Here is a 25,270-nt window from a genome sequence, read left to right as displayed (position 1 = left end):
TCATTAAAGACGTTTCTGATTCATTAGATTTCATCTTATAAATTATAATGGAAAGTTCCTGAGAAATATGAAAAATCTGAATCCTAAAGTTCCTTATTGGCGATGAGCCTGAGAGAGTTGTGACGGTATATCTAACAAGTAAATTTTGGCAAGAAACGGTAATTAATACCCCAAGATTTATCTTGGTTCATATTCTCGACCTGTGTCCACGGCCGAGTAACACGCTGTTCGAGGATCACTTGTGGGCCGCGGCCCATGGGTTGAGAACCGCTGCTCTAGATACAGCCTGCATATACGTGTTTTTCAGTTTAGTTGAAAAGCTTTCCAGACAGCGCCGCTGAACCTTCCACAATATCTTTACGTATCCAAAGATAGCATAAAATTGCTTTTTTAAGACTTCAGTTTCGGCAAATTTCCTTGAGAAGTGCCAACCCATTAACGTCCCCCCCCCCCAAAAAAAAGGCATAAAACTGATTTTAATTTTGTAAAAAAAAAAATTGAGGAAGCTCAAAGCCTCCCTTCTATAAGCGTTTCCAAAAATTGTTTTAAAATCCTAGTTTTGACTTCATTTTTCGAATTTTTCGGTGGGGCTCTGAATTCCTTTTTTTTTCTGCAAGATAAATATGAAGGACAAAAAATAATTTTATTATCTTTATTAAAATCTTATTAAAACACATTTGACTCTTTAATGTAATTAACTATTTTCCATCAAAAGGGCGACAAGATGAGGAACCGCCCCGGGCGGCAGAAAGAGTTGCTACCCCACCCCCTCCTCCTTGGTACGAGTGGCAACACGGCAACAATATATAATTTCGCATCATTTTTAAGATCAGATACACCCTCTTACAACTCAATTAGCCTCTTTCATAGAAAAAAATAGAAAGAAAGAAAAGCTCTTTACAAGTGGCATCCACTTTGAAGTAAGCTGCAACAAAAATAACGCAGTCAACACAAGCTCAGCTATTATATTTCAAGTGAGTTCAGTGGATATTGTAGCGGAAAGAGTTTCCTTATGTTTCCTGAAATCAATCTATTGTTTGAGGCCACCTTCCGACCTTCAAACATTTCTAATCGATGTTAAGGTCACCGAGAAATCATTACTTTTATTTGACGCATGAAAAAAAAATGTACTTCTTGGTGGAATAGCCAAGAGGAAAAAAACTACTTCTAGTACAGCGTTTTCTATGTGAAAAATTCTTATACATGTAAGGAGAAATTGTTCTGCAGTGGCAAAAAGTGTTCACTCGTCAAAATACTAGGAAGGGTTGTAGTTTTCTTAACTTAAAGATGAGTGACGAAAATTTTGATATAAGTTCCTGAAGTGATACAAAAACACAAAAGAAAAAGAAAAGAAATAGAAAGAAGACATATGATATTTACAATACCTCATTTTACTCAAATGACAGGAATTTTAGATGGAAACATTACAAGTGGAAGAAAAAAGTGATTGATCACTTATGCCTCAATGTTCAATTTTTCAATCAAGCATTGAAAAATGTAATGTTTTGTAACTTCTACGGCTTGGATGAGCCCTTACACTTACGGTATAGGGATGACGCAAGCAAATAAATTTAAAAAAATTTTTATTCCTTATACGTTAATATTTACACGTTTTTTTGTGTGTTTTTATCGTGTTGTAAAAATCCTCACAAGTTAATTCGATAGTAATTTTACTTGTCAAAGCAACAAATGACAAAGAAATTGTTCTAAATAATCCTTCACAGTTTATCATTTTTGGACTTTTTTAGCCATCTGAAAATTTATCTTTTACCAAGTAAACAGAACGGGACACTGGGATTTTGTTTGAAAACCGGGACGTCTGGCAAGTCTACGAGCTTTGGTTTTACGAGAACTGGAATTTAGCGAGGAACACAAAACGTTTTGGTTGGTACAATGTAAAGTCTATGGGAACATAATTCACTTTTCCTGCAAACCTTAAAGCGAGCAATATTGTTTAATATATAAAGTTTCTGTTGATTTTCACCTCAGAAAAGATTATCCAATAACTTTAAAAATTCCATTAACATTTTGAACTCAACCAAAAGTCCACTGTTGTGGTGTTAGAATTTCTTAGAAATCTTTAAAATGATGCGATATTTTACTTTTCTGCTACAATAGCATGTATGATACCACGTGATTCATATATGATACAAACATGGGTACATGTTTGAGACACCACATGAATTTCGAACCACTCTATAGCAACATGCCTTGTCGGTTTGAAGTGTTCCACTATTTAAATCTCAAAACTAGTTATTGACATTAGCTCTAGATGTTTCGTTTAGACTTCTGAATTCGCATACAGCTTCACGATGTAAAGTATATTCTACAAAAAGCCGTCAGTCATCTTAAAACTTCAAACCGTGAGTGAAGAGCTAAATTTGATTGTTTTTTGATCAATGCCTAATAAGGAGAATCGAAAAAAAAAATCAGAACTTCAAATAGGCAGGGTGAGAAAAGTTCTCCACTAGCACTGAGTAATTACATGTGACATGTCAAGTTGGTCAGATACAGATAAAACCTTCTTACTCCGCAAGGCGGTCAAGTTCGAAAATTAAGCCCATGAATACATTGTTTTCCCTTTACGAAAACATTATTTTTTAAAAACTTTTCAAAGTAAAATTTTCATGCGCCGCATAGCGGTCGGAATTCGCAAATCGAGGCTTAAAATAGTAGCTTTTCATCACGAAATGAAAAACAAGCATTTTAACGTTTGAAATCGACCACGGGTTAAAAAGTTGCTTCATAGCATTAAAACAATTCATACCCGCCACAGAACGCAATTGATCATGTGTTTCGCTATTTACCAATCTCATTTTCATTAAAATCAGATATGTTAAGCCAGAGCAAAGTGATATTATTAAACAATCTTTATTACTCAACCAGAAAGTCGCCCGTCAAGGTATGATGGGTGAAAATTGCTTCCCTTCTACATTTTAAAGTTAGCCATTGCCGTTTGGGAATATTTCGATAGTTTTGAAATTTTAGCCCTAACGCCAGTGGATTAACCCTAAACTCCAGTAGATAGCGTTTAAAGTTGACTGCTTTTTCGTTTCTTCGTTCCCCTAAAATGACAAAGTCTTATCCTTCATAGTTGTCCACTTTTTCATTTCTTCATACCCCTGAAATGACAGTCTTACCAGTAAAACAGTTTAGCTATCGGATCGAGTTCAGCCTTGTCACGACAAAGCCTTTTCCTGCATGTTAAACATTACCAAAACATATTACCAAATTATCATGCCGTGGTGCGAGTTTCATTGTTGAAACACGCGGGTTACTCGATCATCGGCTATTATTTATCTGAGGATTTAAAAATAAATAAAAAGGCTTCTTCACACATCAAAATAATATGTTACTAGCAATGATTGGAGATGAAAGATATCACGTACGGCAACTGTCCCTAAGAAGAATAATGGAGGCAAGAGACCTAACAAAATCCTTACAGTCTGCGAGAAAATTTGTTATTCCGACCGTCAACTTTGATGCAAATGACTACGCAAACCTTGTTAACAGGCAAGAAATTGAAAAACATGAGCCACCTATTACGAAAAACGTTGCAGATTCGGAAATTTTAAATGCAATATCGGAGCAGGAATGCAGGCTTTTATTTCCATTCCTAACTTTCCATGACATACTCAAGTTACAAAGCGCTATGTTTAAATAGTAACAGAATACAGCAAGTAAAGTCTGAGGAGGGGAACAACGACATTGCATCATTTTAGCCAAGATTCAGTCACGAGAAAAGATGAATATTTTCAATATGAAATCCAAGTTCTCGTTTAATTTACCCAAGATTTTCTGTTTGAATCTGTGTAGGTCACACTCTCTCCCTTTTTACTTCCTTTTACAAAAAAGGAAGTATTGTATTCGCAAAAAAATTTTCACTCAAAAATCGGCCTTAATTTCCACTTTTCTCCCCCCCCCCCAATGAATGTTGAGTTTTTTTTTTAGACCCTATCACACGTGGATATATGCCTAGGAACGTACAGACACCCGAAATATCCATTTTGACGAACCCCAAGTTAATTGCAACGAATTTTCTCGTGATGTCCGTATGTATGTGCGTATGTATCTCGCATAACTCAAAAACGGTATGTCGTAGAAAGTTGAAATTTGGTACGTAGACTCCTAGTGCGGTCTAGTTGTGCACCTTTCCTTTTGGTTGCATTCGGATGTTCCTAAGGGGGTCTTTTGCCCCTTTTTAGGGGGAAATCATTGTTGATTTCGGATTTTTTTTTTAAATTTGGTTTCAATTTTGACCACTGTTGGTGATATTTAGAGAGTAAACAATTGAATCACATTAAAATTGCCAATAATGGGGAAATTACATTAAATTGGAGTAAAAGGAAGTCATGTGATGCACACATCAGCTCGTTTTTTTTTTTTTTTTTAATTTTATTTTACTGAACAGAGATTAATTTACAAAATGTTCTTAACTGAAATAATGCAAAGAAATATTATTTTTTTTTAGGGATCTTACCTGTACTTGTATTTACCTGAAATCTAATTATAACAAATTATAACTTTTATATGTATATTTTAGAATGTGATTTGTCTTGCATTCAAAATTTTTGCATATGTATAACAAAAAAAAAAAAAAAAAAAGCCCTTGATAAAATACTAGGTATTTTTTTCTCATTTCGGTTTCAGTTTAAAGAACGTGATTAATGGCAACTTTTCTACCCGTGGTCGATTTAAGAAGTTACAAAAATTAATGATCTCGTGATGAAAAAATATTTGTTTTTTCGTTCAATGTGCGAATTTCGATCACCAAGCGGCGTATGAAGATTTTATTGGACTGTGATGTTATTCACCTTATTTGGGTACCTTTTTTCACCCGACCGCCTTGCGAGCATGAAGATTTTATCTGACCAATTTGAAATTTCACATGTAATTGTTTAGTCCTAGTGGACAACTTTTCTCACCCCTGGCCGATTTGAAATACCGAAAACTTATTTTTTCGATCCACCCTAATGCCCTAGCATGATCACTAAGTTTCCAAGATCTTAGCCGCATAAATTTTCCTGAGTTTTTTGAGGTTCCCAAGCTGATGAGACGTCTGGTGCATCACAAAACTGAACTTCTTCCAGTCAGTCATTGTCCATTGTCTAGTGGACTTACTCTTTGTATCAAATTTCCAGAAACCGTAGTTATCGACCATAGATGTTACGATAAAAAACAAAAAGATGTAAGCATTCAAAATTAACTTCCCTTTTCCAAGTACCGTAAACACAGGCTACTTAGGCCCACATTTTAGACCTTTTCTCATCTTTTCTCAATAATTTTGCCACTATTCATATGGCATATATAAGCTGTGGGATATTTTTTTTCACATATAAAGTTCTCGTGTCAATTTTTGAATTACAAGTAGTTATTAAGTTTCAAAGTATTATTATCCTTTTTAATTGCTTTTTATTTGAGTTTACGTTTGAGTTACTTTGGCACAAAGTGGTTTTGCCTGTTTAAAACCATTAGTCTAAGAAATACGTGTGATCATACGAAAAATTATTTATTTGAAAGAAAACTACATTTTTTTTAGAAGAAGTTTGAGCCTCACACTGGGGCGTGCGCAGAAATTTTGGGGCCCGTCACAAATGACTTTTCCGCCCCCGCCCCCTTCAATATTGTTTACCCCTATATTTCACCCTTAGTTTTAAAAATATCGGGCCTTCTTCGGGCTCTCTCCGCCCCCCACACTTGTGCAAGCCCCTGGTCACACATATTTCTTTTAAAGAATTTTTTTTTTTTTTTAATTTAAATGTGTGATGTGCATACCTAGTTACTGTTCTGGAAATTTCCGACGGTCTTCTTTTCATTAGTTTTAGAGGTTGAACAATTATATTAATAGAACACCGTTCGTAAAACAAAGGGTCCTAAATTATCGGACACTTCCAAAACTTGCGTTCTATGTGTCAACATTAACGCAACACGTTCCAGTTGACATTAGCTCCTTCTTCTGTCACATCAACAGCTATCCCTGGAAACCTGAACCCATTCCATTCTACAACTGGGCAGTTCTCAAAAGGTGGGAACAAACACAGACCTCAACTTTGAAGCTTCAACACCAAATAACTTTCATTTTAATTAACTCAAAAATTTTTGAGTTAAACTATAATACTGTATAGAGACAAGAATTGACATAAATTATGGAAAAAAATGCTCTTCAAATGCCCTTAAAAAAATATTTTCTTTGCTAAAAGGCACAATTTTGGACATACCAAAACGTTAACTGAGCAAATGTACCATTAAAAAAAATTTTTTTTTAATTATTTCCATACGTTTCAAAAAAAAATTAAAGGTATGAATCTTACACTGAATAACTTTTTGTTAATATTTTACACAGATAACAAAAATAAAGATAGATTGTTTACTTTGTAAACGATTTAAAAAAAAACGTAACTTTGAAATTTGATGTATGTCCAAAAGTTGCGATCTTTAAAATGCTATTATTTGAGAACTAAGTATATGATGTTTTTGTTTTAAAGGTATTTATCGATCCTCAGAATCAATTTTTAATTGTTTAAAAGTGTTTTCATAAGCTTTTATGCAGTATCTTAGAAGAAAAATGATTTTTCTTAAACATACATGTGAGATGTCCAAATGGCGTTACGATCTTGATGCCGATAATTCTGTCCGTTTATTCATAATTTTTGATGATCCACTGTCTTCTAACCTCAATAAAAAAGGTTATTATAATGTTATCTTTTTTAATCCATTGGTATTTTGCATAATTAATACGTTACACATTGAACAATGCATAAATTACAGTAGTAACATGGCTTTCTATGATCGAACGAAAGTCATTTTGCGCTAACATCGCCAAGCAAACTTCCGCTGGCGACAACACAGTATACGATACGCTAGAGGGGAATTCCAGTCTGACAAATGTAGTTTATCGTCAGCTGTACCACTTTTGGCGATTTTATCACCTGCGCTAGCAATTTTATTTTATTATTTTTTTTTTTTTCCGCTTTTATTATTTTAGAATTCTTTTTCTCTTCTTTCTTTTGGAAACATAAGTTAACGATCTCCAAATAGAAATACGAATTTCTTTCTTCAATAATTTTTTTAAACATCATTTTAATTCTTATGACATTAGAAAAAATATTCATTATTAAAACTGATGTCACTTTTTACAATTGTATTATTTTTAATTTGAAGCTTTTTTTTTAACTTTGCATCAATTTCTTCAAAATCATTCCAAAACTTTATTAAATGTAAGGAGCAGCATGTATAGCCATTCAAGTATTTCATTAATATCCTCTTTATTATTAAATTGCAAAATTTAAAAAGTAATAAATAAAATTTTCATTGGAAAAGTTAAAAATCAGATTAGCAATTGTCAAAAATGATGAAACTTACGTTATGATGATGTCCAAAATCCGTTACCTACAGGAAAGCAATGTCCAAAATCTGTTACCTACAGATTGCTGATTTAATTTGCTAATTAACAATTTTTACAAATACCTGCTGTCTTTTCCTGTTCATATATTGTGTTCTAGGTATGCATACTATAGAATAAAATCAAAATTGATGTCAAATTCGAAAATTTTTGAAATTGCTCAAAGTTAACTTTTTTGTTCCCACCTTTTGAGAACTGCCCAACTACAAAATACCGCAAACTTTCTAACAAATTTAACAAAATGTGTAAGTAGATGCAACTAGGTCAACTTTTTCTAAACCTCCTACAACTTTCAATTCCTCTTCATCTTCCAAAATAAAAGTCATGTAACAGAGCTGTAAAGAATTGAGTCTGTACTATAGATGAGACGGATTCAGCCCGGGCTCGAAGCAGGCTCTAGAACTGAAAATAGGTTTTGGGATAGGTCTTAAGCACAGATATTCAATCGCCAAACTCCGTACAAATTCAAAGCAAATAGACATTTTCCTCTGTGAGAAAATGAAAGAAACATTTAAATCAGTTCAATCGTCAAATTTACCCCCCTCCCCCCCCCCCCCCAAAAAAATAATAAATTAACGCTTATTTATGGTGTTTTTTTTTTTTTTTTTTTTTTTTTTTTTGCGATTACTATTGCAATATGTCATACAGTAATGCATTTCAAGTGAAGCATTTTAAGACAATTTAGAAACTTCTGTTAATGAAGAACATTTTACGTAACATTTTTCATTAACAGAGAGATCGTGTCAGACTAGAAGACTCAGTTTTTGATACAAGAAAGTTTCCTTCGGGCTCGGATTTTGGTCCGTGACCATATCACCCGGGCTCGGTTACAAATTTTCGGGCTCGGGCGGGCCCGGGCTCTCAAAAATGAGCCCGAACTCATCTCTAGTCTGCACTTATTCTCTTTATCCATTGCTGAGAATTCCAGTTTTATTCTTTTGTTTTTCCTGTTTAGACTTTTACTTTTAGCTTTTCTTTTCTTTTCCGAATCTCTCTGACGGATTTTTTCAAAATTTTATGCAGGGCGAAAGTAGGTCGTAAGTTTTAGGTTAGGAGATATGTTGTTATAGGGAAATTTCGAAATAAAAACCTTAACAGAAATGATAAGTATAACTATACTACTACTTACTACATAAAGTATTAAATAGTGCTCATAAATAGGTACTTAACAAATTCTTAGCTGATACAAAACTGTTTCTACATGTAAAAGCTTGGGAGGCAATAAAGATACAAAGAACGCAGAACTACTAGAGTTGCTTCTTGAGCGGAGCTGTCGAACTGCTTGGTATACATTACTAAGTGCTTGGGGCTACTTTCTAGTGGAATCTGTCAAAATATGTTTAAAAATTGCTTCCTGTAGGTTGACAGAGAACGTTCGATCTTTTTCTCAATTTGGGCCAAAGAAAGACCCTAGGGCTAAAGTAGCCCAAATTCACGGTATAATACGAGGCGTATTTTTAAAGTAAGTTCCGTTTTGATATAAAAAAAGAACGAGTACAGATAGAGCAAATAAATTTATTGCACAAAAATCTACCATCCTTACGCTATTTTTTGACATTGCTCCCGTGATTTTCCAAACATTTGTCATAGCGTGGTACAGGTTTTTGTATACCTATTCATAGAAAATTGCCGCCTGTGTAGTCAGCCATGGGATAACATGTTCTCTGAGCTCATTATTGCTGGTGTGCCACAGACCACCTTGGAAAGACTTTAGATGCCGAAACAAATGAAAGATGCTGCGAGCGAGGTGAGGGCAGACCAGAGGATGTTCAAAAACGCACCAGCCAAAGCCCTGTAAGAGTCCTCATGGTTGACTAAACGGGCGGTAACTTTGTACGAATAGGTATACAAAAACCTGTACCACGCTATGACAAATGCTTGGAAAATCACGGGAGCAATGTCGAAAAATAGCGTAAGGATGGTAGATTTTTGTGCACTAAATTACTTAGCTCTATCTGTACTCGTTCCTTTTTTATATAAAAACGGAACTTACTTTAAAAACACGCCTCGTAATAAATTTCATTCTTTATAAAAATATATTATGTGGTACTAATAATTAGTTATATTCGAACTATAAATGTTATAGTCGATCTATTAAAAACTATTTCTGAAAAAGAAAATAAAAATTTTTCTTGAGAAGAGAGGGAAAGGAACTTCCAATAACTCGAAATGCCGATCACTCTCAGGTTTTAGCCGGTCCCTTGAGACTACGAATTATCGAGAGTTGATTGCATAGTAATGTATTGGGGGGGAGGGGGGGGTCATGACGCAAACTGCATTTTGAAATTTTTAAGCCGGTGTTTTTCAGGGTATTTTTTTCCCCTCTCTTTTCTGTGGAGAATAATATTCTTGTAGGTTTTTATAGTACCGGGAGGCGGGGCCTCCCTCTTTGGGATATGAGCACCCCAAATACACCAATATCTACATACCATTTCAAATTTTGTTCCATTATACTGGATATTATACGTGCAGTAAAAACTTAAAATAATGGAGTTGTTTCCATCAGTCAAAAGTAATACTTTAAGTCGCTGAAATTGATAGACTTGATTCGGATGTTGTTCGGAGCTGGCGGGCCAGAAATTTTTTTTATTTTCTCAACAGGTGTTTTTTTTAAATCTAACTTTTTTAAATGTCCGATTTTTGAAACAAGGCGTGGTGGTAAAATGTCACAAGGGTTTGGCGCGCTGCTCCATTGCCGCGTTAAATGTTTACACTTTGCTGGCAACCGCGTAACCAGGTTATGATAATTTGTGTTGTGCGCTAATGGCATCAGTGAATGGCATTTCATCACTTATGATGTCATGTGCAGAAGCGTAAAAAATGAATTTCAATCTGCGCACCGATTAAAATAATTGTTAAAAAATATTAAACTTTGTCAAATTACTTTAAAAAAATGGTTAAATCCTATGTTATACGCATGCTTTTTCAGAAAAAAAAAACTTAAAATTTCGGAAACAACCCCATTGAAACAAAAATAAAAAACTCAGACAGCGGTTCAGCACTTTTACTGTTTGGTATTTTATCCCCCCTCCGAATCAATATCTTTTAGCAGAACAACCAGCATTTTTGCATCCGCATTTTAATGTATTTGTGTTTTCCAGCGACAAAGTGTCATTAACCGAGCCAACGTAGAAACGGAAAAAAATCGAAAACAGAAATCACGTAAGGACAGACGCAGGCGCCAAGAGGTCCTAGGAAAATTTATGACCATTACCTTTATCGATTGCTGCCATTCCACGGTCATAAAACTTTCGGCATAAATCGAGATACTGAATGAATGGGCGCAAAACTGCGAGAAAACTTGCCATTGTGCGATAGGATCGGTGTCTGACAAGATGCTGAAGCGACAGTTTTTGTAATATCATTATCGGCTGAGGAACAGAAATGCCTTGTTGAGCAAACATAGACACATAACATTGAATCAAAATTTCACAAAACGTTCTGGGGGACCCATTACAATACTCGAAAATGACAACAAAATTTTTAAAAACATACAAACATAGAAAAACACTTTTCAGTATTACTCAAAATGTTAAATAAAAGTAACATTTTATTTACATTTTCTGCAAAAATATCATTTGAATGCAGAAAATGCTTAAAATTAAAGTTTAAACAATTCAATTTTTTTATATAAAAAAAACATGATTCTGTTTTACTTAGATATTACATTTTTATAAAGACATACTTGATAAGACTTTGATTTCTACAGTTCTCAAAGCATCAAGCCTAGTTTCAAACCACCAGATAGTGGAAAAAAAATCTTTGCTTAGACTTTCTGTACAGGCGGTACAGGTCCCTAGTTCGTTCTTCATAATTTAATTAAAAGGTCTTCAGTCCTCGTGTTATCAATCGGTCACTGATTGTTTGTCATCTTTGAAAAATTTTCGCTGAAAATGTCACATATAGTTTTTGTTGATTATGATGCGAAATTAAACGCCAAAAATGTTGTTGGTGTAAACTGTAAAGCAATAACTAATCGACGACAACATTTCGCGGCTATCCCGATAAATGTGAACAGGACCGACGAGAGGCCATGTCAGCCTAGTCGAAAACCAGGTGCCCGGCTCTTGAAGGGGCCACCTGGTCAAATGCGTCAAATTAATGACATCCGCATGAAGCTGCTGAGAGCCTCACTGCTATACAATATCCATTGGACTCGATGAAGCTTAGTGCAATGCTTCTTTATGTGGCAAAAATCATTTCTGCATTAATTTTAGTTTTTTACTAATTCCTTACCAAAAAAAAAATGACAATTTTCGCTTCTCAAGAATAATAATTATTGTTCTCAATAATCACACACCGAAGTTAGTTCACTGTTAGCAATTTTCTTCCCAAAGACAATAAAGACGCCTGTTTAAGAGACAATACTCTTCATAAAAAAATCGTCAAATTAATAATATAATTCAAACTTAGAAAGCCCTCAACTGCAAGACAAATCAAAGACAATGTTAAAGTTTCAAAATTAGATTAAATTAAATTTCTGGCTATCATTTCAAGCATTTCCGAAGTGCGCTTATGCCTCCCCCCCCCCTTCCCCACTTCATCAATATTTGGCACACATTCCATTTAAAATATAATCAAGTCAACACGTCGATTAATAGCCGCCTGCCTTGTCTAGTGGTCAGAGATGTCTGTCTGCGACAGGAAGGTCCGGGTTCGAATCCCGGCTCGGGCATGGAAGTACTTTCTCTCTCCTGTCCTTGTCCTTCCTTTGTGTGAATGTGTTGTTATGCTGTGAATGGTTGCCTACCCTATAAACGGGTCCATATGGCATGTGTGTACTGTAGAAGCCGGACTTCACACCAAATTACGGTACATTTGGAAAAGTGAAGCAGCGCATCCCAAATTGCCAACCTAACTGGCACACGACAACAACAACACGTCGATTAATGAAAAGAACACTTTAATAATTTCAATGTTACACGACTCGAAGACATTTTACAAGATTTTTTTTTTTTTTTTTTGCTTCAATAAGTATTCAAAATCAATGTTTCCTTTAAACGTGCTATTAAAGCACATATTATTAGAAGCTTAAGCGAAATTTTACAAGTTTTTTATCCCTGTCTAAAAATATTTGCAAAACAACTATCCCCCCCCCCCCTTTGTGACATGTCTAGTTTGCTCCAGTTTATCAATATCGTTATTATTTAAGGCAACACAAACAAGGGGGAACATCATCTGGAAAGACTCAACTTTTCAAATTTTATGCCAAGAACTTTTTTAATAATTTTCAGCACTTGGCATATATTATCCAGAGATCAGTCTCTGACTGTGAGAAGCGTCAATATTTTGAGAAAATAACTTAACGCATTTCTTGACAGAGTCGCCGAAATGGAGTAAGGCGAGGAAAAACACTCGGGGCCTGCTTTCAGGGCCGCCCTGACGGGAGATAAAAGAAGACCACTGTAACAGTAACCTTAAAAAATTTCCTCTTTCGGCAAATTTAGAGACGACATTGGAACATTTAAGATTCTCTTTTTCTTTTTTTTTTGAAAACTTTTAAAGTTGTTTTTAATAATGACTTATGTTCCTTCTCAAGAAGTTATCTTTATCTTCTTTATCTTTATCTTTACTAATAATAAAGCTGAAAGTCTCTCTGTCCGGAGGATGTCTGGATCTCATGAAATTTGGCACAAAGTTAGTTTGTAGCATGGGGGTTTGCACCTCGAAGCGATTTTTCGAAAATTCGATGTGGTTCTTCTTCTATTCCAATTTTAAGAACAAAAATATCACAAGATGGACGAGTAAATTACGAAATTATCATAACGTGGAACCACAACATAGGCACAAGCCAATTGGCGAGATACGAAATTATCATAACGTGGAACCGTAACATGGGTACAAGCCAATTGGCGAGAAAATTCACCATACATTATTTGTAAATATACAGGCGAACAAAAGACCTTTTAATTTTTCTATTACGGGCAAAGCCGTGTGGGTACCACTAGTGTATAATATGTGTGCATGCTCATAATTTATCATTCGGTAAAACTGGTACTTCATTCAGGCAAATTGAGAATTTTCATCCTCCCAAAAATTTTAGTGCGGGGTGGCCCCTGCCTGCGCTTAGTGGGGACGATTAAGAACTAAGAAAACACATTCTATACACCTTTTCATACCATGCTAATCAGGAAATCATTGAGATGTAAAATTTTAAAATCAACAGCACAAGATTGCTATGGGAATCCAAGGGTGCCCACCTGGGGGGGGGGGGCATGGCGCAGACTGCTCCATTGAAATTTTTAGGGGTTTGTTTTAAGAGGTACTTTTCTCATTTTTGTGCGGGGGGGCTCTTGCTTTTTGGGGGGTTTCGTGATATTAAAGAGGTGTGCCCTTGCCCTTAGGGGTGGGATTCTCTATATATACGTATTTCTCTTTACATTCGTGTACCTTTTTTTGTAAAATGTGCAGTAGTTTCGAAGATATGATTGCTCACCCTGAATAACTCGTAGGTGTCAAACTTTGCTTTTGTTTCCACACTACACTATTAACGCTCGGTGACTAACGCTATTTGGTGAGAAGTTTCGACATGAAATACCGAATGAGATAAGCGTAAGTGCATATTTGCGTAGAATTTACGTTCGCAACAAGATTTCCGAACCGTCAAAATAAGAGTAACATTAGCTTCATTCGATTACGAAAGTGAAAAAAACTGATGACTCATTTTCAAATGTTACTCACTTTCAAGAACAATAGCAAAATTAGTGAAATCTAACACTGCAAAAAGTGACAGAGACAGAAGGAACACTGCAAGAACTTGTGAAAATCGATACAAGAACACAACTTACGTAATTTAAACGGTACGAGTAGAAACGATCAAATACTATAAAAAGCAGACGAATTGCGAAACGTTCTTTCTTGTTTGTGTGCACTTGAACACTTTTGTGTAGTTTTTTACACTACCACAACATAAACATTAATACTCATAGGCAGATAGGCACCAACTTTTAAAGATCAAAATGAGGCACATTTTCTGTTCGCCAGTGGCAAGTAGAAGTAAATTTATTAATCGCGTTTCGTACAAAATTCTTGCTTTAATATATTTGATGGCAAAACTATGACATTTTTTAGGACATGATAAATTTAAATTTTAAAAATTAATACTGCTTGCCTGAAACAGAAGTATTAGAAAAATAAACTCGTAAAAAAAATTAAAGGCTTGTATTCTCTTTAACTTTTTGACAGAAAAAAAAATCTATCGTTTCCTAAGGAGTTTCAAATTTCCCAGACTTTCCATGTTATTCAGAAGTGTAGACGACACCTCAAACAAAATACTTAGACATAAGACTTTCGCAAAGTAATACTAGAACAAGGGCAACATGGTGAGTTGTTCTATAAAACGGAACTTACCACAGAGAAGAACGACAGGTAGGAATATTCTGAACAAGCAGAATATTGCCACCTTCTTCACATCCATGCCCTTTGGCTCAGGGACTGCCTACTACCTCGTTCGCCTGTTCATTCTGTAGTTACTGAAAGAAAGAAAAAAATGTTAAAAGATGCGTTTAAAAATTGAAAATTTATGCTAGATAATATATAAAATGAGTTCAGTAACGCAGCTGGAAAAAAAAACCCAAATCTTTCTTAAAACCTTGTGGACATTTGGAGCATAGTGATCTGCAAAATATATGTCGAATCAAAAAAAAAAAATCAAAAATCGGTGGAATTCCAATTATCCGAACTCCGACTTTCCAAATCGCTGATTATCCGAATCACTTCATAATTTCGGAAGGGGGGGGGGGAGAATAATTAGACGGAAACGTACTGCGATTCGCAATGTAGGAGCAGCGCAAACAATATAGGGGGTGATAAATGACTGTTTCTCTGTGCAATTCTATTATTGGTTTCTAATGTATAGCATTTGTACGTACGCTTGACATGTTTAAGTATAGCATTTCATTGAATTCACTAATTAAAAGATTTATTTCCTTTGAAAAAAGTTTTTCCGCCCATTTTCTACTTACATACAATAATTAATTAAAGTGGAAACCTTTTTTTCGGAAAAAAATCCAACTATCCGAGTTTTCGATTATCCGATTGGAGGCCAGGTTCCAAATTGATTCGGAAAGTTGGAGTTCTACTGCACATAAAACAAAATGCGGAAAAATTTGAAAGAAAAAAGTTACCCAAAACCATCTAGGCTTGAAACTCGAATGCTCAAAATCAAGATGATTTGGAAATTTGGGAGCCTGCAAACCGTCCCCCAAATTCATGTTATATGCCTCAGGATTATTGGCATTCGTCCTTTGATGAATCCACTTCAAAATCGATTAAACACTGAAGAAGCGAGAGCTGTCATTCTCATGCGCTAGCGAAACAAGTTTTTTCGTGAAGCATTGGTGTTCGTTAACAATGAAAAATGAATTTTAACTGAAAATTCGCGTCAAACCTCGGGGTTCATGGGCATATTGCGGAAAGTCTTAGTTTGGGGGATAGCGTTTACCGTTCTCCCAATCTCCTGCGAATTTTGAGTGCCAACTCTGAGTGCCAACAATGCAGAGACGCACTATATGTATCCACTTTCCACCATTTAGTAACAGTACGTCGCATGAACTAATAGGCAATTACAAGTTTCCATGATACTATCAAGCGGAAAATACACAACAAAATGAGAGAAAATCGAGAAACTGATGTGCCGGCAGGCAATGGTGTCCAACCTACGGCCCGTGGGCCTCATACGCCCCACGAAGCTGAAACACGTGATCGTTTTGTTAAAAAAACTAAAACTGTTACTCACAATGTTAGAAATTTGGTGGAGTCAACTACTAAGAAAGTGGTTTTTTGAAAACAAATGCTAACTTCACATCAATAAAATAAGCATCAATAATAATAGCAAGAATTTTTGGTTCGTAATTTTATTTCGTTTTTCATGCTTTCCCATATTATTTAGAACAATTTTAAACATTTAAAAATTTTATACATGTGAGAGCCTGCGATAACCATCTTAATATAAAGTGCGGCCCTATGGTTTAAAAAAAAGGTTGATGGGGATCACTGTTCTTAGGGAAAATTTTCGGGACGGTCGAATATTTTCTTTTTCCACACAGTCGGACCCGACGAGAGGCCATGTTAGCATAGTCGGAACCTAGGGGCCCAGGCCTTGGATGTGCCCGTCGACACTGATGCAAAATAGAGAAAGAAAGAAAAGAAAGAAAAAAAAGAAAGGAGAAAAAAAGAAAGGAAGGGGGGGGGAGGCTCCGAATAAGCAGAAACGCAAAGATAAAGTAAAATTTACTCTTTGGTATTTACTGATGTGGTACTTACAATGCAGTTAATTATTTTCAAGTAAGCAGTTTTTGGGGTTTTTTTTTTTTATTCTTTTCTCTTTTCACCCACTTTTTCTCTTCTTTTCTCTTTTTGTGTGGGGGGGGGGGGGGTCGACGACAAAACTGACAAGGGCACGCCTTGGCTCTCTGCGGCCCTGCATACAGAAATTATTGTGAGAAGCAAAAAAAAAAAAAAATGTGTCGTAAAGATACACGATAGAAGTAAAACTTTTATATTTCCTTTTTTGGTGTGTATGTTCTGAACTGTCACTTTACCCGCACTTTATGTCCTCACGCCACGACGTTCTTGTTCTTTCTGCCCCTGCTTTAGACATTTTCACAAAAAAATGGCATATTTTTGTGAAGAAAATAGACTATAAACTACGAGAAAACAAAACAACACTCGAAATTCGCTCCCTAATTGTCCCCCCCCCCCCCCTAAGAACAATAAAATATAATGGCCATTCGCAACTCCAACGAACTATAGGGGGCACTGCAGTCACTGTCTAATGGCGGAATTAAAAACTAAAACAAACGCATGTGGTAACGAAGAAAATGCTAAAAGTATTGTGATTTTTGTTGTTATGTATGATTTTTTCGCTTTATTCATTTAAAAAGATTTTTCAAAGTCTTTTGGTTATTCTGACCCATATAGAAAGAGATTAGAAACCAAAAAGTATTACGAAAGTAAACAATTAATGCAGAACACACAGTAAGTTGTTCTGAAGCAGCCATTTTCACGATGTTGAATTCGGAATTCATAAATTTTTGGTTCGCTTCGAACGGCATTTTCATTTTGTACCATTTTTTCTATACAATAGTACATATTAAGTTCAGTTTCGTGACATTTCCGGCATTTGTTGACATTTTTGTCACATAGTGCACATACATGGCAGACTGTCAAGAGTAACGTTTAACACTAGATAATTTATTTCTATGACTATATGATTGGATATCTAAAGAAATCATGCATTTAATTCATTCGTCATGGAAATGATTTACCTGATATGCGAAATCTTGTCAAGATACATTATTCTTTCACACAATTTTAAAACCATAACCTTATAAACAGATTTTTGGCGAACTTTTATTTTTTATTGTTCAAATTCTTAACGTTCTTTCTGGATTTTTCAATCTGTTCTGCGATAAATATTTTCAAGAAAATTTATTTGCATACTTTCTATTTCAGTAGGATACTGTAGTAACAAAGGTTATTTAAATCATTTATGTGGAATTAGGTTAAGGAAAAGTGTCCAGTCAATGTTGTTAAGTTCGTTTTTTTTCTTCATCGAATTGAAAAACTGATATTTATTCAAATTCACTCAGAACAAAATAAATAAAATGTGTACTCACAGTTTATATATGGTGGTAGTTTTCTTTTCAGTTGATTGACCATTATTTCTTTTTACTTATCGAATTCTGTAATCTTACTATCATTTTATTCCACTCATGATAAAAATTAAAAATGGTTTAACTAAAAACGCGAAATCTCCCCAAGGCTACTTTGCTCGCACAATTCCAAAACTATAACCCTAAACAAATTTGGCGAAACCTTTCAGCTGAGAATAAAAGGAATAAAGTAAATTCTTTCTCGGTTAAACATTTTTCATTTTGTTCTACGATAATAAATTCAAGAAAATATTTGGCATACTGTCCATTCCAACTAAATGCTGCTGTAAAATATGATTAGTTAAATTAATTTATGATTAAAAAAAACTCATATTCTTACAAATTCATACAAAACAATAAAAAATTTTACCTGGTATAACGTTATCCAATTTTGTTAATCCAGAGTTTTCTTGTTTACGCTTCCACCATTTAATACTTTTTTGAAAGAAATAAGGAAAACTAACATTATTTTGAGAAGCTCGAGAATACTACTAAGGGACGAATTAATTTCTGTTGTTGAAGGCGTTCTTAGACATGTTGAATGCGTTACTCAGAACAAACTGACCGCGTTTACGTCAACAGATACACGTAGAGCGCAACGTGGCAATGTTTTAGTTGCATTCGCAGTTTTATAAATCACCGCAAGGTAGCGTATTCGAGCGCTGGAGTTCCGAATTTTAAAGTTAATTTAGTTCAGAAAAGTTAAACTAATTTCAAGGCTGAAATTAAGCACTATAGATTACGCTTTTAAACCGATTACTTGACTTGAATATTCGGAACTCCAGCGCTCGAATACGCTACCTTGCGGTGATTTATAAAACTGCGAATGCAACTAAAACATTGCCACGTTGCGCTCCACGTGTATCTGTTGACGTAAACGCGGTCAGTTTGTTCTGAGTAACGCATTCAACATGTCTAAGAACGCCTTCAACAACAGAAATTAATTCGTCCCTTAGTAGTATTCTCGAGCTTCTCAAAATAAGGTAGAATTACGGTAACCGGGTCGCGGCGATAAATGTTTCATTCTGGCAACCCGCTACCTCAGTTGGCGACAGAGCAATTTTAGCAACCCTACAACAAATCTGATTCGCTATTCGTTTGGCCAATCGGCGATACACAAAATTGTAATTGATTTGTCTCTTTTTTTTTTTTTTAATTCTATAGAATTATATTTTTAAATTTTTGAAAGTTGATTTTTTTTTTCTGAAAATTGGCAACGCAAACTGTATTATTTCAATTTTTAGATCAACGAAACATTTTATCAAATTTTAGATCGTGGAATGTTTTTCACTTTTAACTATTTTAAGTTGTTGATTTGAAAATTAGTCATTCATATCTTTTGGATACTTTTTTTTTTTTAGATTTTGCTCGCCGTAAGTACTTTCTTTCACGTTTTATTGTTCCATCTTGAATTTAAAATTTATTAATTACTGTAATTATTCAGTGAGGTAGAATTAAAATTTGCAATTGTGATAACGTTCTCTGACTGGATCTTTTCGTTCAGTTTACTTTATCTAATATATTATTTTCGTTTTACTGTTACACTTGAACTGTACTTAATGGCGTTCTCTGTTTACTTCACGATTTATTTCATACTTAACTGTCGTTTTCGATCCAACTTTTAATGTTGTTAAATTTTGTTAGAATTTATGTTACATTTTTTCTTGTTCCTTTTAATTTCTTTCAATATGTTTTGGTAGAGTAATTTGAATTTTAATGGGGTTGTTGAATCATTTAACTAGAACTATATTTTACATTTTAACAAAGCTTTAACGTCATTTTGTAGTATTTTCAATTTATTAAGCAATTTTTTTGAATTTTAACATAATGTTAATGTTACATAATGTTTCCTTTCCTTTTTGCTCATTTCTCTAATTGCTAGTTATGCATTTTGTTCGAATAAAATGTGCACGCCAGCCAAAAACAGCTTAAGTTAATTTTTTTGCATTAAATGTTTTTGAAAACTATCAATTTTCTGTTCAAAATATCCACTTCCCCACCCTTTTTTTTTTTTTTTTTCAAGTATTTAATTGTTTTCTAAAAAATGATAGCTATGCTCTATGATTTCCTAAATTAGGTTTAATAATATGTTTCTTTGTATATTTTGTTACATTATCATCATTTAAAAGAGGAAAAAGAATTTTAATATTTTTTCTTTGCGGTTACGATCAAAGGAAGAAAAAGTTAACAGACTCTTTGTTACCAAGGTGATAGTTTAAGTCATCCAGAGCTCCTCCCATTTTCTTTGGATCTATTCTTATTGGTGGATTTCCTTTGTTTACATTGAAATACTTTGTTTACTTTGATTCGTAGGTGCCAAATTTGGCTGTTTTTGAAAAAATCTGCCAACGCGACCCGGTTACCGTAATTCTACCCAAAATAATGTTAGTTTTCCTTATTTCTTTCAAAAAAAGTATTAAATGGTGGAAGCGTAAACAAGAAAACTCTGGATAAACAAAATTGGATAACGTTATACCAGGTAAAATTTTTTATTGTTTTGTATGAAATTGTAAGAATATGAGTTTTTTTTTATCTTAAATTAATTTAACTAATCATATTTTACAGCAGCATTTGGTTGGAATGGATAGTATGCAAAATATTTTCTTGAATTTATTATCGTAGAACAAAATGAATAACCGAGAAAGAATTTACTTTATTCCTTTTATTCTCAGCTGAAAGGTTTCGCCAAATTTGTTTAGGGTTATAGTGTTAGTATTGTGCGAGCAAAGTAGCCTTGGCGAGATTTCGCGTGTTTAGTTAAACCATTTTTAATTTTTATCATGAGTGGAATAAAATGATAGTAAGATTACAGAATTCGATAAGTAAAAAGAAATGATGGTCAATCAACTGAAAAGAAAACTACCACCATATATAAACTGTGAGTACACATTTTATTTATTTTGTTCTGAGTGAATTTGAATAAATATCAGTTTTTCAATTCGATGAGAAAAAAAACGAACTTAACAACATTGACTGGACACTTTTCCTTAACCTAATTCCACATAAATGATTTAAATAACCTTTGTTACTACAGTCTGTTTATAGGGTTATGATTTTAAAATTGTGTGAAAGAATAATGTATCTTGACAAGATTTCGTATATCAGGTAAATCATTTCCATGACGAATGAATTAAATGCATGATTTCTTTGTATATCCAATCATATAGTCATAGAAATAAATTATCTAGTATTAAACGTTACTCTTGACAGTCTGCCACGTATGTGCACTATGTGACAAAAATGTCAACAAATGCCGGAAATGTCACGAAACTGAACTTAATATGTACTAATGTATAGAAAAAACGGTACAAAATGAAAATGCCGTTCGAAGCGAACCAAAAATTTATGAATTCCGAATTCAACATCGTGAAAATGGCTGCTTCAGAACAACTTACTGTGTGTTCTGCATTAATTGTTTACTTTCGTAATACTTTTTGGTTTCTAATCTCTTTCTATATGGGTCAGAATAACCAAAAGACTTTGAAAAATCTTTTCAAATGAATAAAGCGAAAAAATCATACATACGAACAAAAATCACAACACTTTTAGGATTTTCTTCGTTACCACATGCGTTTGTTTTAGTTTTCAATTCGCCATTAGACAGTGACTGCAGTGCCCCCTATAGTTCGTTGGAGTTGCGAATAAGAAATCTTCGAAAACCTGCATTATTAAAAAAGTTTGAATCCACAAATAAATGTTTGCTTAAGTTCAGCCTTGAAATCAGAGCGCAATTGTGTAATTCGCTTCTTTATTCACAAATAGTGGCAACGCGGTTGAGAGCAAGCGAAGAGTAATATTTAATTTGGTTCTTTATTATCATATACTATATTATCCTATCATATACTACTATCATTACCATATCATATACTTTATTATCATATGGCAACGTGGTTGACAGCAAAGCATACGCATTCAGCGCGCCAATGGACTCAAAGTACATCACTTCTGACATCATAAAGACCACGCATTTTTTTTTTCAAAATCGAATATTTTAAAAAAATTAAAAAACAAAACGGTTAGGAAAATAAAAGTTTTTCTGGCTCCATGTTATTAACTCTTTTTTTTTTTTTTTTTTTTGCTTATGCTATCAATTTCAATGACTAAAAGTAGCACTTTTGGCTGAAGGAAACACCTCCATTACTATCATTTTTCATTGTTTTTGGCAACAATCAAAAAACAACCACATCACTTCTGTCACACATAACAAGGTTGCGGATCAGAATTTCAAAGCCCTCGCATAAAAAGCTTCACTTCAATAATAACAATAATTATACGTCCACATTCTACTGTTCCGTAACAGTTACGTCACTAAAACTAATAAGTCAATTACGAGTTTCCATAACGATATCAATCGTAAAATCGACAAAGATAGCGGCAAAGTACGTGGTGGAACTGTTATTTATAGATCCATTGAAAATTTTTGTTTCGTCACTAATCAGCCAACCATATCACTGGGATACAGTGTTGTGGACGCAATGGTCAACGGATCAACGTTACGTAAAAAATATTTGATTAGATGTTTGTTTTCGGAAGAGATGGAAAAATATTTCTGGAGATGGTATAGGAAGAGGCGTTCCAATTGCGGCTAAACTTTATTTAGAGGTCTTATTATTTTTCTTTTTATAAATCATAAATAGGCCATTCCACGAGCGGGACAATCGAACTCGATGATTTCACCAACATTTTGTTTCAGATCTTAATATTTTAATTAAACAGGAGTAAGCACATTTCTTAGTCTTTACTTTTGAGACAAAGATACTCCTGGTACAGTTATCTTTTTCTAGGCTGCTCCATCCCCTGCTCGTTAACGCTCACCAACCCCCCAAGAGTGCTTCGCAATCTCATTTGATTCGCAAAGATTTAAATCGTCAATGAGAAAGAATCAGGACGCGTTATAAGTTCCCGTTTGGAACAAAGAGTACCACTTTCACGGGTTTTTAACAAACTTGTTCTATCTCGCACAGCTGTAGGTGCTAAGGGGATTCTGAGCATTGCAAAACGGCAATTTTGTACGTTTGAAAAGTCGCTTTCAAATTCTCTTTTACGTAATATAGTTTACTCTTTAGCTAAGGGCTTGAATTGAGTTGCGTCTAGGATTATCCGTTAAAATAGAAACCCTTGTATCTGCTGCTCTAGCAAATAGAGAAAATGGAACAAGTTTTATTTGATGCTGAAAAAAAAAATCTCTTTCGAACGACATAGAATGATAAGGGATATCGGAATTCTTTCATCCTTTTTATAGGCAATTTAGCTTAAAAAATTAATTTTAAAACAACGAATTCGAAATTTAAAATACAAAACCCCAGGTGCAAACCCCCGTGGTTCGAAGTAATTATGTACCAAATTTCAAGGACGTAAGTGCTATGGGGACTCCTGGATGCAAGCCCGCAACAGACTTCCTGTCACAATTTCTTTGACGTTATTATTATTTTTTTTTAAATATTTTATTTGCATGTGTCACGTACGGGATATCCAAAGTCAACCTATCGTAGTTAACAATATATGCATTACTTAAAATTTTTGCTCAATTAATCTAGCAATAACGAAACAAATTGTAGGTTTTGAAAGCTAAGGTTCCAGCATAAAGTTTACGTATCTCATTTGTTGGGGAAAAATAGTTCAAAAAGCTTAAAAAAAGATATGTGTATGGCCATTCCACTGAAAACGGTAATTTTGCCCCCCACACGACGCTTCCTAGATTTCATTAAATAAAGAGATAATTTTAAAGCAATTTTTCTGCTTTACAAATCATACGTTTGTGATTTCTTCCGCAACAAAATTTTGTTCATTACCCTTTTAAATTGCTATTTTTAATGAAATGTATGAAGCGTCACGTGCGGGACAAAATTACCGCTTTCCGTGGAATAGCCCAAATGGGTCATTCTACAAAAAACGCGCTTTTTTAGGTCCAGGGTGGTGCGTTTCAAAAATATTTATCTTTAAGCACTTTTTTATGAGATTTAGAAATGTGTAACAAATTTTGAAAATGATCAATACAAATTAAAGGTGCTATAAAAATTTTTAAATGTTTTTTTCACTGAACGGAGGGATACTTGTATGCCTCCGTTACATGTTCCAACACATTTCTTCCCATGTACTTTTTCATTTATTTCCTCAATACAAAAAAATATAAGATTTAATAGTGAAATTTAAATTATTTGATGTTTTTTAATACGTTAAAAGAATTATGTTGTAAAATAAAAAAATATATAGCACTCATAATCTTTTGAATCACTGTCACAGTATTTCTTGTATCCTCCATTCAGGATTTAATTAAGTAATAGAATTTCCTATAGACGGCAGGTACTGGCAGCGCATTATAGAGGTTTAGAATCACAAGTTAGCCCTTTTCAACTTTGGGTCTTCATACTGAAGCTAAAGAACTTAATGTAAAAGAATTTCAGCATTATTCTCTTTGAAGTCAAATAGGTCCTTAACTTTGTGTATCCTCCGTTTTTGAGTTAAAAAGGAAAGAATTGTTTGTGTACAAAAAAAAAATATATATATATATATAGTTAAAATTGAATCACTTTTTTTAAAGTAAATTCTAAATAACATGTTGCGTTAACCCTAAATCAACACAATGATCATAGCAAAACATAAGTACTTGTATTCTCTGTTTCTGTATCCTCCGTTACAGTATATAGCTGTAATGGAGGATATACACAATCAGAAATATTTCTTTAAAAATCCATTTTAAGATCGATGTGTACATTTAATCAGTTCAAATCGTGTTCCTCATACAAGATGCAATGTTTATTTCAATGAAAAGTTTAAAAATAATATTTAAAATATACATTTACTATACGTTACCCTCCGTTCACATAAAAAATTTTAACTACAAAAGAAAGTTACAAAATAACCAATAAAGAATGTGACTAACTATGTGAGAGTAAAAAGGTGCCAAAAAGGAACAATATAAAGTAACTTTAAAAAACATTAAAGATTTTTTTTTTCCATGAAGTCCAACTTCAAAAACCTACGTTTTTTGTATAATGACCCAAATACGTTTTTATTTGCTAAATAAATCACACGAGTCAAGTACTTTCACTGGGTTCACGAACTTTTAACTTTCAGCCCGAATTAATTAGTAATCTTCGCCTCAGAGCAACAGTATGACATCTAATCCGAGAAAGAATAGTAAGATAATCTACTCTTGCTTTTAGGCGACGATATATGAAATTATAAGGAAAATATAGTTCGAATTGTCCTA

At 34.0% G+C, this 25,270-nt stretch overlaps 1 protein-coding gene across 1 annotated transcript in view; it reads right to left on the bottom strand.

The window, feature by feature from the left end:
- The window catches only part of LOC129220759 (piezo-type mechanosensitive ion channel component-like), a 146,524-nt gene extending 131,666 nt beyond the window's left edge, over positions 1–14,858 (bottom strand). Inside the window, exon 1 of the mRNA XM_054855188.1 lies at positions 14,753–14,858. Within this exon, the coding sequence (XP_054711163.1) occupies positions 14,753–14,819 (67 nt within the window). The 5' untranslated portion in view covers positions 14,820–14,858. The remainder of the gene's footprint in view (positions 1–14,752) is intronic.
- Positions 14,859–25,270: the final 10,412 nt, after the last annotated feature.

This window comes from Uloborus diversus, chromosome 4, assembly GCF_026930045.1.
Source record: "Uloborus diversus isolate 005 chromosome 4, Udiv.v.3.1, whole genome shotgun sequence".
NCBI classification, from domain to species: Eukaryota; Metazoa; Arthropoda; class Arachnida; order Araneae; family Uloboridae; genus Uloborus; species Uloborus diversus.
The sequence above is the reverse complement of the archived record's forward strand: the minus strand, read 5'-3'. Positions and strand labels throughout refer to the sequence as shown.